The sequence below is a fragment of the Pseudophryne corroboree genome, chromosome 11 (genome assembly GCF_028390025.1).
Source record: "Pseudophryne corroboree isolate aPseCor3 chromosome 11, aPseCor3.hap2, whole genome shotgun sequence".
Lineage (NCBI taxonomy): Eukaryota > Metazoa > Chordata > Amphibia > Anura > Myobatrachidae > Pseudophryne > Pseudophryne corroboree.
In genome coordinates this window covers 35,167,470-35,181,319 of record NC_086454.1, presented here as the reverse complement: position 1 = coordinate 35,181,319, position 13,850 = coordinate 35,167,470, and the positions used below count along the sequence as shown (strand labels likewise).

General features: G+C 50.7%; 1 protein-coding gene and 1 long non-coding RNA gene across 16 annotated transcripts in view; one reads left to right on the top strand and one right to left on the bottom strand.

Moving 5' to 3' along the window:
* SOX6 (SRY-box transcription factor 6) overlaps positions 1–13,850 on the bottom strand; it is a 560,806-nt gene that overhangs the window by 32,700 nt on the left and 514,256 nt on the right. For 9 of the 13 annotated variants that reach the window (XM_063946465.1, XM_063946471.1, XM_063946464.1 and 6 more), the window contains one exon: positions 9,913–9,963. The exons of the other annotated variants lie outside the window; for them this stretch is intronic. In XM_063946465.1, the coding sequence (XP_063802535.1) occupies positions 9,913–9,963 (51 nt within the window). The remainder of the gene's footprint in view (positions 1–9,912; positions 9,964–13,850) is intronic. 13 annotated transcript variants of the gene reach the window in all.
* Positions 1–13,850, top strand: part of LOC134970404 (uncharacterized) — a 458,298-nt gene that overhangs the window by 286,801 nt on the left and 157,647 nt on the right. The window lies entirely within an intron of this gene.

The following is a 13,850-nucleotide window of genomic DNA, read 5'->3' as shown; positions in this document are numbered from 1 at the left end:
GTTTCTAACATTCTGATGTACTCCCTGTCAAAGGCCCTCATTCCGAGTTGATCGCTCGCTAGCTACTTTTTGCAGCCGTGCAAACGCATAGTCACCGCCCACGGGGGAGTGTATTTTCGCTTTGCAAGTGTGCGATCGCCTGTGCAGCCGAGCGGGACGAGAAAGATTTTTGCAGTTTTAGAGTAGCTCTGAACTTACTCAGCCGCTGCGATCACTTCAGCCTGTCCAGTCCCGGAATTAACGTCAGACACCCGCCCTGCAAACGCCTGGACACGCCTACGTTTTCCCTACCACTCCCAGAAAACGGTCAGTTGACACCCATAAACACCCTCTTACTGTCAATCTCCTTGCGATCACCCCTGCGAATGGATTTGTTGCTAGAAGCATTGCCCAGTAACAGTGCTGTTTGTACCCGTACGACGCACGTGCGCATTGCGGTGCATACGCATGCACAGTAGTAACGTGATCGCTGCGCTGCGAAAATCCGCAGCGTGCGATCAACTCGGAATGACCCCCAAAGTACACGTAATTAATCAGGATGCAGTTAAAATGCCGGCTGTCGAAATCCTGGCCTTCAGGATACCAGCGCCGGAATCCTGACAGACGGCATTTTACTGACTGTCGAAATCCCGACACTCGCCTGCCAATCCCAATCGGTTGATGGGTCCAAACCACCAACAGAGTGGGTATAGAACCTGTGCGGGCCCGAAGCGAGGGATGTTCTGACAGCCGGCATCCCGTCTGCTGGTATTTAATATTGGAAGCATTTAATCTATAGACACATTTTAAGAGCGGGCCCCAACCTTGTGTCCCTTGAAAATGACCTTGCAGTAATCTGCATCTACATTTCACAGGCTGGTAGATCTACCTGAAAATACTTAACCGCTAACACATGAGGACCCCATTACACGTTAATTTACACTCAGGCATATCACATGGTTAATTCTTATATTATGTGAGGGGACACTGGGACTGTCTGTATTACACGTGTCCCGAGAATGAGGGGACACCGGGACTGTCTGTATTACACGTGTCCTGAGAGTGAGGGTACACTGGGACTGTCTGTATTACATGTGTCCTGAGAGTGAGGAGACACTGGGACTGTCTGTATTACACGTGTCCCGAGAGTGAGGGGACACCGGGACTGTCTGTATTACACGTGTCCCGAGAGTGAGGGGACACCGGGACTGTCTGTATTACACGTGTCCTGAGAGTGAGGGGACACCGGGACTGTCTGTATTACATGTGTCCTGAGAGTGAGGGGACACTGGGACTGTCTGTATTACATGTGTCCTGAGAGTGAGGAGACACTGGGACTGTCTGTATTACACGTGTCCCGAGAGTGAGGGGACACCGGGACTGTCTGTATTACACGTGTCCCGAGAGTGAGGGGACACCGGGACTGTCTGTATTACACGTGTCCTGAGAGTGAGGGGACACCGGGACTGTCTGTATTACATGTGTCCTGAGAGTGAGGGGACACTGGGACTGTCTGTATTACATGTGTCCTGAGAGTGAGGAGACACCGGGACTGTCTGTATTACATGTGTCCTGAGAGTGAGGGGACACTGGGACTGTCTGTATTACACGTGTCCTGAGAGTGAGGGGACACCGGGACTGTCTGTATTACATGTGTCCTGAGAGTGAGGGGACACTGGGACTGTCTGTATTACATGTGTCCTGAGAGTGAGGGGACACCGGGACTGTCTGTATTACATGTGTCCTGAGAGTGAGGGGACACCGGGACTGTCTGTATTACATGTGTCCTGAGAGTGAGGGGACACTGGGACTGTCTGTATTACACGTGTCCTGAGAGTGAGGGGACTCTGGGACTGTCTGTATTACACGTGTCCTGAGAGTGAGGGGACACTGGGACTGTCTGTATTACACGTGTCCTGAGAGTGAGGGGACTCTGGGACTGTCTGTATTACACGTGTCCTGAGAGTGAGGGGATACTGGGACTGTCTGTATTACATGTGTTCTGAGAGTAAGGGGACACTGGTACTGTCTGTATTACACGTGTCCTGAGAGTAAGGGGACACCGGGACTGTCTGTATTACATGTGTCCTGAGACTGTGAGGGGATACCGGGACTGTCTGTATTACATGTGTCCTGAGAGTGAGGGGACACTGGGACTGTCTGTATTACACATGTCCTGAGAGTGAGGGGACTCGGGGACTGTCTGTATTACACGTGTCCTGAGAGTGAGGGGATACTGGGACTGTCTGTATTACACGTGTCCTGAGAGTGAGGGGATACTGGGACTGTCTGTATTACATGTGTTCTGAGAGTAAGGGGACACTGGTACTGTCTGTATTACACGTGTCCTGAGAGTAAGGGGACACCGGGACTGTCTGTATTACATGTGTCCTGAGACTGTGAGGGGATACCGGGACTGTCTGTATTACATGTGTCCTGAGAGTGAGGGGACACCGGGACTGTCTGTATTACATGTGTCCTGAGACTGTGAGGGGATACCGGGACTGTTTGTATTACACGTGTCCTGAGAGTGAGGGGACACTGGGACTGTCTGTATTACACGTGTCCTGAGAGTAAGAGGACACTGGTACTGTCTGTATTACACGTGTCCTGAGAGTAAGGGGACACCGGGACTGTCTGTATTACACGTGTCCTGAGAGTGAGGGGACACCGGGACTGTCTGTATTACATGTGTCCTGAGAGTGAGGGGACACTGGGACTGTCTGTATTACATGTGTCCTGAGAGTGTGAGGGGATACCGGGACTGTCTGTATTACATGTGTCCTGAGAGTGAGGGGACACCGGGACTGTCTGTATTACATGTGTCCTGAGACTGTGAGGGGATACCGGGACTGTCTGTATTACATGTGTTCTGAGAGTGAGGGGACACCGGGACTGTCTGTATTACATGTGTCCTGAGAGTGAGGGAACACCGAGACTGTCTGTATTACACGTGTCCTGAGAGTGAGGGGACACTGGGACTGTCTGTATTACATGTGTCCTGAGACTGAGGGGATACCGGGACTGTTTGTATTACACGTGTCCTGAGAGTGAGGGGACACCGGGACTGTCTGCATTACATGTGTCCTGAGAGTGAGGGGACACCGGGACTGTTTGTATTACACGTGTCCTGAGAGTGAGGGGACACCTGGACTGTCTGTATTACATGTGTCCTGAGAGTGAGGGGACACCGGGACTGTTTGTATTATATGTGTCCTGAGAGTGAAGGGACACCGGGACTGTCTGTATTACACGTGTCCTGAGAGTGAGGGGACACCGGGACTGTCTGTATTACATGTGTCCTGAGACTGTGAGGGGATACCGGGACTGTTTGTATTACACGTGTCCTGAGAGTGAGGGGACACTGGGACTGTCTGTATTACATGTGTCCTGAGAGTAAGGGGACACCGGGACTGTCTGTATTACATGTGTCCTGAGAGTGAGGGGACACCGGGACTGTTTGTATTACACGTGTCCTGAGAGTGAGGGGACACCGGGACTGTCTGTATTACATGTGTCCTGAGAGTGAGGGGACACCGAGACTGTTTGTATTATATGTGTCCTGAGAGTGAGGGGACACCGGGACTGTCTGTATTACACGTGTCCTGAGAGTGAGGGGACACCGGGACTGTTTGTATTACACGTGTCCTGAGAGTGAGGGGACACCACATAGGTACTAGAAATGTGCTACTTCCCCACTGGAAGGTGCAATATGGGCTTTGATAAGAGAGGCTCAATGTCCGCTACAAAGCACATGTATAAATGAAGTCCTCTGTGGGGAGAGTGATGCTCAGCAGACAGAAGTCACCTCTGTGTGATTACCCTTCCTGTGTACACATCTGATTTTGGGATCTCCTTCAGAGAGACAAAGAAAGTGATTCCCTGAGGAGCCGCTGCCTTGTCCCTTATGTGACGAGTCGGCAGATTGTGATTAAATCATCGCTGTGACACCATCCAATGTAAGATTCATGCTGCTATTGTAGTGAGGCGCGTGGCTCGCGCTGTAGTTTAGATGGATTGGATTGATCTGATAGATTGCAGGGAGCACTTAGACTCATGTTTTCCTACTGTCCTGCCTGTAAGATAAATCAATATTTAATATCCCCTCTAACCACCCAGCTAGATCATCTGAAACCTTTCCGTCCTCTTCTTTTATGACTTGTCACTTGGAAAATGCTGTATAGAAGCCAACAGATAGGACACGATGTAGATCTGGCTAAATTGCTTCGCACAGTAAGTCATTTTGAAATGATTTGAATCCGGTGTCTCGTGTTGTGAGAGGTCATTTAACTCCTGCGCGCCTAAATTGTGACATATGACACCCAAAATGTAACAATACAGAATCTGTGTAATGCGTGTTTGACCGCATCAGCTGGGGTTCTATTCCAATGTACCCCAAGATGCAGCCCCCTGCCAACCCCCACCCTCCCCCCAAAAAAAAGATTCTGCTCCCTCACTGTACAGCTGCGAGGGGCATAGGCCTTAGGGGTTCACAGTAAAAATTAAAATGTGGCAAGAATTAAAGAACTCTATAAATGTTACTGTGTTTTCTAAGGGAATTATGTGACCTCTGGAACATAATACTTGGGTATCGGACAATAAATGTATGAGATAGGAAAATGTGCAGTAATCATAGCTACACTATACTCTGACAGCTTCAGAACCTTAGAACACAGGGTTACCAGAGCTGTGAGCAGCCCAGGACATGTCACCCTACGGCCAGCAGAGGGCACCACCAGTCACAGCACAATGAGGAGATAAAATAAAACACAGCAATGTGTAATATACACACTGTGGCCCTTATTCAGCATCAGTTGCAGTTTTGCTAAAAAAGCAAACTGGAACTGCTATCACTCGCATGCAATACCAATTCTGTTGCGATCGCATTGTTAAATAAGTTAAGCCCCCCTGCCTGCGCAGCCTTGCTGCGAAGACAGTCGAGCCACCGCCATTTTCCGCGTTACAACAGCCGCCCCGAATACGGCACTGACCCGCCAGTTTCCCCCTTGTCGCCACCCTGCGAACGCCTCTGCCTGTCAATCGCATCGGTTGCCGTGCATAGAACGGTACTGGCACACTGGGCAGACACGATCGCATTGCATAAGCGGTTCATGTTGAACTGGGGCCTAATTCAGACCTGTTCGCTCACCAGGGTTTTTTTTTGCAGTCCTGCGTTCGCATAGTTGCCGCCCATAGGGGAGTGTATTTTCACTTTGCAAGTGTGCGATCGCATGTGTAGCAGAGCCGTACAAACAGATTTTGTGCAGTCTCTGCGCAGCCTAGAACTTACTCAGCCGCTGCGATCACATCAGCCTGTCTAGGACCGGAATGGACGTCAGGAATCCTCCCTGCAAACGCCTGGACACGCCTGCATTTATCCAGACACTCCCTGAACACGGTCAGTTACCACCCACAAACGCCTTCTTCCTGTCAATCTCCTTGTGAACGCCTGTGCGAATGGATCAGTCGCACAAACCCATCGCTGAGCGGCGATCCTCTTTGTACCCGTGCGATGCGCCTGCGCATTGCGGTGCATACGCATGCGCAGTTTAGACCTGATCGGCCACTGTGCGAAACGCAGCCTAGCGATCAGGTCTGAATTAACCCCACTGTGCGGCGAGGGAAGGGCCAGACATGTGGGGTGGACTAGCCCTATGCAGGGCGTGGCGTGGCAAGCCCCCCCTCATGTCAGGATGGCTGATCGTAGCTGCTGCGCTCAGGTCTGAATTAGGCCACAAACCATACATAATGCAGAAACTTCAGTTTCTACATCATTTTATTTACAAAAGCTTTATACATCCAGTATGCCCTTAATGTGTTAGTGGGGCTCCACCTGCCTATAATAGGAGGGGGGTCATATTGAATATTCCATCGCAGGGTAACACTAAATTATCTTTTGCAGTGAACAGACACGGGAGGTTCAGTTACACAACTACAGAGTAACTGCATATATATCTCCTATATAATAGCCCAGATCTGTGATTTTGTGATTCATTTGCTAACGCTGGGCGGAGTCACAACAGTGGGCGGAGTTAGTCAAATGAGTCACAGATCTGGCCAAATCTATAGGACACTAGGAGCAGCTGCAGAAGCAGATAGTATGGGCATGGCACAGGCAGGGGTGCATACCTTCCAGCTTTCTTCATGAGCTTTCTTCAGGCAGAAGGAGGGAAACACACACACACACACACACACACACACACACACACACACACACACACACACACACACACACAGCGAAAAGGGGGCGTGGCTTCACGGGGGGTCCCCGTTTTCGTCAGTGAGGGGGCATGCCCAGTGCTCTGTGAGCTGCTGGCATGCCCCCAGGGGCTGATTATGAGTCCAGGGGGCACAGGGTACTTGAGACAGGGGAGCCCTATCTCATTGCTGTGCCTGCTGTGGGGTTGGGGGCGTGGCCTAATCGCGGCCCGCGAGGCCACGCCCCTTATGCAAATTTCGGGATAATATTTTTTTTTTTTAATGGAATTTTGGCCCCTCAGCTAGGGGTAAATCCAGAGGGGGTGGTCACTCCCCCCTACACACCCGCACAGGCAGAAGAAAGCAGGGAGACTGCTGCCTCCCTGCAACACCACAGACCTGCCAATACGCAGCAGCGTGTGCTGACTGTAGCACAATGCTGCCGCTGTTACTGGCAGGACGGGGGAGCTTCTGAGCTGGGACAGAGCTACTCGAGCCGGGGGGACCCCTAAAACTGTGGGGCCAACGGTACGTACCGCCTGCCCCCCCCTTAATCCGGCTCTGCTGCTGGAACCCCCCCTTAATCCGTACCCCCTGATGCCCCCTCTCCCTCTGTCTCCACTATTCACCGCTGCTCTGCTAAGCAGAACAGCGAGTACAGGAGCTTTCCAACTGCCCCCCCCCCCCCCCCCCCACACCGCCAGACACTGCAACCCGCGGGTGGGACAGCGGGACAGACCCCAAAAAATGGGACTGTCCCGCAAAAATTGGGACATTTGGGAGGTATGGGGGTGTGTGAGGGGGTATGCCATACTTGACCCCCACATCAGCATACTCAGCAGGGTCTCTCTGTCGGGGAGGAGCGTCACTTTCTGGCACACTCCACGCTTCTTAGCTGTAGTTTTGTGGGTCACCAGCCGCTGTGCACTTTCCGTACTGCCTCTGTTATCTCCAGCCCCGGCAACCCTACCGCTAGCTGCAGCGCTGCCACCCGCAGTGAGGTGCGCCCAGCTCCTTCACACACTTTAGCCGGCGGGTAGCGCTGCAGAAGTCCGCGCTGCTTGCAGGCTCTGACCCCCTCCTCCCTCCAGCAGCAGCGTCTCCAGGGAGCTATCCAGTCACTCCCAGTCTCCCCTTACCATAGTGCCCAGCAGCCGCGAGGTCCACGCCACGTGCATGCTATGACCCCCTCCTCCCTCCAGCCGCAGCATCTCCTGGGGGCTAACCAGTCACTCCCAGTCTCCCCTTACCACAGTGCCCGGCAGCTGCACGAGGTCTGCGGTGTGTGACTGAGGAGGGGGGGAGTGATGCGGACGGGCAGAGGAAGCAGGACTACAGCCTAAGAGAGTCAGCCATGCCAAGTCTCCACCAGCAGCAGATCCCAACAGGTTGGAGTGGAACAGCAGCAGCCAGCAGCAGTGACTCCGGTAAAACACATCTGTCTGTCACCACTTTTCTGTCCCTAATACCAATCTCTCCCGTGCCCTGTGATGTCCCTGTCACCCCTGGCCTTGACCTGCCACCCTTATCCTGGCCCTTTCACCCTTATCCTGGCCCTTTCATCCTTATCCTGGCCCTGTCACCCTTATGCTGGCCCTGCTACTCCTATCCTGGCCCTGTCACCCCTGTGCTTGCCCTGTCAACCCTATACTGGCCCTGTCACCCCTGTCCTGGTCCTGCCGCCCCTACACTGACCCTGTCACCCCTATCCTGTCCCTGTCATTTCTGTCCTGGCCCCGTCGCCCGTGTCCTGGCCCCGTCACCCCTGTCCTGGCCCCGTCACCCCTGTTCTGACCCTGTCACCCCTGTTCTGACCCTGTCACCCCTGTCCTGGCCCAGTCAACCCTGTTCTGACCCTGTCACCCCTGTCCTGGCCCTGTTACTGCATACCCTCCAACTACCTTTTTGGCAGGTACAGTACCCGCAGCACCTCCAGACCTCTCCCCAATGCACCACACCTCCGCACCTTCCCCTCCACCACATGCGGCACTCCACCCCTCCCCCACATGCTGTGCCTCCAGACCCCCTACACCACCCGCGGCTCCCACTCCTCCGCCCCTTCACCACCCCCAGCAATCTCCAGGCCCCCTCCACCATTCACCCCCCTTATATGTCTCCCCCACACCTGCCCCCCTCCACCCGCAGCATCTGCAGACACCCTCCTCCATCCGCGGTCCCCCCCCTCACCCACCCCTCCCCCACCAATGGCACCCCCGCACCTGCCCCACCACCACCTGCAGCACCTCCGGACCTCCTTCCCAATCCGCCGCAACACCCGTACCTGCCCCTCCCCTACCCATGGCGCCTGCGGACCCCTACCCCACCAGCGGCACTCCCACCCCTTCCCATCCCACAGCACCTCCGGAACCCTTCACCCATCTGCAACATCCCCACACCTGCCCCTCCCCCACCCATGGCACCCCTGCCCCTCCCCCACCTGCAGTGCCTCCGGACCCCTCCCCCATCTGCATCCCCCACTCCTCTGCCCCTCCCCCACCCGCAGCACCTCCCAACCCTTCCCCATCCGGGCCCCACCCCCACTTCCGCCCCGCCTCCATCCGCAGCATCTACAGACACCATCCGCAGTACCCCCCGCACCCGCTACATTCTGTACATTGTGGCCTGCAGGTGCTGTTCACGCCGTCGCAAGGGGCTGCGCCTCCTTCACCATCGCACACCCTTTCATTGTGCAATATTTAACCACTAACAAAGGAATGCAGGTGATACTCCATATAACACAAATATTGAACCCCAGAAAGGCATGCAAGGGTTAAGGGGGCGTAGCCCCTTGCGACGGTGTGAAGAGCGCCCGTAGGGCGCGATGAAGCACCTAGTATATATATATATATCAATCGGTGGTGACTAAAACCCTACTCTGCAAGTAGCTACACTAGAATGAAACAAGAATGCCCAATTACTGTGAAATATATATATATATATCTCTATATATATATCTCTATATATATATATACACACACGCCAGTGTTCCTTTACACTGTGGTTTCCTCATGAGTACAGAGTATAAATATCCTCGTCACGAGTGTTTGTACAGGAAGTTTCACGGATCCAGTGCACAAATATATATAAAACAATGCAATGATTCCCTATCCACGCTGACGCGCTTGTATCGCTGTTCAGTCCCGGATAATTCGGTCTGGGAATGGGATGTTTCCATCTTACATTGGCTTTCAATAATGATGTCATAAGTGGTTAGAATGGAAACACTACTATACACTAGACTTACATGTGCTGTACACTGTGACCCAAAAATGAATAGAATGTTGATTTTGCCTAATTATAACGATGACCTCGTACATCTCTCTGCCGCTCGCATATTAATGAGCCCCCCGCACTTTGGGAAGAGTGGAATTATACTCCTATCATTCTTAAAGTATTTATTGAGGAGCTGAAACTAGCATGAACCGTTGAATGACTGAAGTATAAATGCTACAATAAACGGCTAACGTTCCAGAGCCGATGCTTAGTACAACTGCCCCTAATAACCAAGTCCCATTACCAGTGAATAAGAACACTTCTAGACTCATGGAAACATACAGCCCGCAGCCAGGCTATAAGACGAATGTACATGAGTACCTGCTAATGGGGGATAAATGGTTCTACACCCCTCAGGTAATACAAGGCCTAACATTGCCACCCGGTGCGACAGTCTGTACGGTGGGAGTTATGCCATGACACACAAACGTTTTATAGGAGAGAGAGATGTTAGTGACTCACTGTGTGTACACCTCTAATGCAAATCCTTCCTGAGATGGCATCTATCAGCATCTGAAATACAGCAAATGACGGAAGGGGCTTTAGAAAAGACACACAGACACAAAGTCACATTGATCAGGGAGGAGAGAAATGCACCATCGCGTCTTCCCCAGCGGCACAATGTCACAGATAAAAGCCCCATCTAAGGCAGAGCGACAGCAGAGCGGCCAGCGGGAGGGTCACACACCCGCCACCTTCACACGGCGACGGTGGACGACTGCTGATGTCACACAGCCGGTAACAGCTGAAGGAAGATTCATTGCTCTAATATTGATGCCACAGAGGATGCTAACAATGGGAGTACCGCCGTTTTGCTGCCTGGGCCCCTTGCTGAACTGATTTCCCTCCGTACTGGGATTTGACGAGACGAGAGAACACTTCAATTACTGGCGCATGAATATTCATTCTCACAAGTGTAACAAGCCAGCAGGGAGCACTCATTGTTTCGCGCTGTAACGGAGGGATTGTCACTGCAACGAACGAGTCTATCATGTGCCAGTCTCAGGGAGGATGCACACTGCTCTGTACAATGGTGAAGATGTGCTGAATCGGAGAATATACTCTACACGCCCAGAGGAACAATTCTGTGTGTAACAACCCACAGCTCCCCCCCCCCCCTGGATTCCTGATACCTCCCGTCACGCAATCTATTGTATAAATAACACGGCCAGGACGGATCGCACACCTCTCACTGATCCCTGCCACCAGCCAGGAGTAGGTGCTTCCGAAAAGTGAGATTAAACGTACATACTGTACAGTGACAGAAAGCTAGAGACAGGCTGTGCTGTAATGACTGGGAGCTTCTGGGGTAACCTGTATCATATGCGGAGCGCAAATATACTTTCCTTACAACGGCTAAAAAATAAAAAGGAAACGGGAAAACCAGTAAACAGGTTGCTGACAATGTGATATCAATTTTACGTCAGTGTTTTGAGTGGGACAGATTTTCTCACATATATGGTAGTGTGTCTGATAGGGAGTTAAAGATTGAAGCGTAGAGCATGTGATGTGTATGTGTGCACCAGTCCTTCAGCAATACCTGACTGGGATTCAGGGAAGAGAGCTTGTACTATGGTGGATAATATATATCATGTCACATGCTCAGAAACGTCTGTGAGACTACAGATCATTAATACTTAATGTTCTATTCCACGCAATGCGTGCTGAGAAATATGCACCCGGTTCTGCTATCGGGGCGCATTATTGAGGTCAGTCTCACATCAGATGGATTTCTGCTTGTGCTCACTTGTGAATATCCCACATTTACACCTACACCCCCCACCGCAAGCCCTCAGAATAATTAGCCTACACATAAGCGCCCGATTCCAAGTGGAAATGCAGATGATATGCGTGTGATTGTGAATTATCCGTAGTTGCATATGGTCGGCTCGAGTGCAGTGCAAAAAAACGTCAAGATCCGTCGGCAAAACGCACTGCGGGCAATCCTGACTCCACCCCTTTTATACCAGTCTGTATTAGAACACTACAACACTGGTCATTTTCACAGAACTAATTTGGTCATCTGTAGGTTACTATTTTATTACGTTATTAACATGACATGAAATCTACCTCTGTCCTGATAATATTGTGTGCATTATAGACAGCACAACCTGAGAACGGGACTAAAAGGTTTTTTCTCCCCTTTACAGAATAATAAACCACAATAGGCTGAATGTATCACAAACAGTAGCAGGGATTTTATCTCTGGAAGGAATAGGGCATTCATTTAATATATTTAACTGTACATCCGTGTCATATTATTCCTTCTATTGCATTATAAGCACAATCCTGTCTCCACTGTGCATTATAGTATGCCACAGGGACAGCCAATGAGAACATTTCTATGCAGCCGGCGTCCTATCATCTCCCTGTGACAATTCCTTTCTCAGGATTGTGCTCTTTGTTTACAAGTGAATCAGTACAAGTATCTGATGGGTTTAAATGGGGGAACATGTGTGATATTTGGGTTCATCTGACGTTTCTGAGCGTTTCAGTATCTCCTGTATTTACTTAACAGTCATGTCAGACATCGATGCAGTACTATGGCCCAGATTTATCAAGCCTTGGTAAATGATCAATTACACGGTGATAAAGTACCAACCAATCAGCTCCTAACTGTTATGTTACAGGCTGTTTGAAAATGACAGTTATGAGCTGATTGGTTGGTACTTTATCACCGTGTAATTTATCACTCTCCAAGGCTTGATAAATCTGGGCCTTGGTCTGGCATCGGTCAGCCATTGGCTTCATGGAGCAATGAGCAATAACTATGATATCACAATTATCAGTGCACACAGGGAAATTCAATTAAAAAATGATGGGTGCGAGTTGCCGGTGTTTGGATAATTTCTCTGGCAAATCGCGACCGCAAACATCGCAGAATTTCATACAGGTGCGCAGGAAATTCCCAATAATATGTACATTTGTGCACATCACCGAGAGCTGAACCCCCATGGCAGATGAGACTATTGGTTTATACAGAATACTGCAGCACACTTTACATCTAATATAACGGATAAAGGGAAAGGAAGAAAAAGTTTTCCCAAGAAATATACACTCAGACTTGTATCCCGTTTACATAAATATCTATTGCCCCTTCTTCCTTTCAGTTGTTCTACAATGGAAAACACTATGGCCCTCATTCTGAGTTGTTCGCTCGGTAATTTTCTTCGCATCGCAGCGATTTTCCGCTAATTGCGCATGCGCAATGTTCGCACTGCGACTGCGCCAAGTAAATTTGCTAAGAAGTTTGGTATTTTACTCACAGCATTACGAGGTTTTTTCTTCGTTCTGGTGATCGTAATGTGATTGACAGGAAGTGGGTGTTTCTGGGCGGAAACTGGCCGCTTTATGGGAGTGTGTGAAAAAACGCTGCCGTTTCTGGGAAAAAAGCGGGAGTGGCTGGAGAAACGGGGGAGTGTCTGGGCGAACGCTGGGTGTGTTTGTGACGTCAAACCAGGAACGAAACTGACTGAACTGATCGCAGTGGCAGAGTAAGTCTCGAGCTACTCAGAAACTGCTAAGAAATTTCTATTCGCAATTTTGAGAATCTTTCGTTCGCAATTCTGCTAAGCTAAGATTCACTCCCAGTAGGCGGCGGCTTAGCGTATGCAATGCTGCTAAAAGTAGCTAACGAGCGAACAACTCGGAATGAGGGCCTATGTACACACGCACAGTGTTCTGCACTAGGGGCCTAATTCAGATCTGTTCGCTCGCTAGCGTTTTTCACTGCGCAGTGATCAGGTAACTACTGCGCATGCACATCAATCGCAGGCGTGCCATACGGGTACAAAGGGGATCGTTGTTGTGCACTGGTTTTAGCGAAGAAATCATTCGCACAACCGTTCGCAAGGAGATTGACAGGAAGAAGGCATTTGTGGGTGGCAACTGACCGTTTTGTGGGAGCGGTTGGAAAATCACAGACATGTCAAAGCGTTTGCAGGGCGGGTGTGTGACGTCATTTCCGGCCTCGAATAGGCTGAAGTGATCGCAGCGGCTGAGTAAGGTCAGAGCTACTCAGAAACTGCACAAGCTGTTTTTGTACAGGGCGGCTGCACATGCGTTCGCACACTTGCAAAGCTAAAATACACTCCCCTGTAGGCGGCGTCTATCTGTTCGCAGCGCTGCAAAAAATAGCCAGCGAGCGAACAGATCTGAATTAGGCCCTAGGTGCACATGTGCTGTGTTCTGCACTAGGGGCCTAATTCTGAGTTGATCGCAGCAACAAATTTGTTAGCAGTTGGGCAAAACCATGTGCACTGCAGGTGGGGCAGATGTAACATGTGCAGAGAGAGTTAGATTTGGGTGGGTTAATTTGTTTCTGTGCAGGGTAAATACTGGCTGCTTTATTTTAACACTGCAATTTAGAGTTCAGTTTGAACACACCACACCCAAATCTA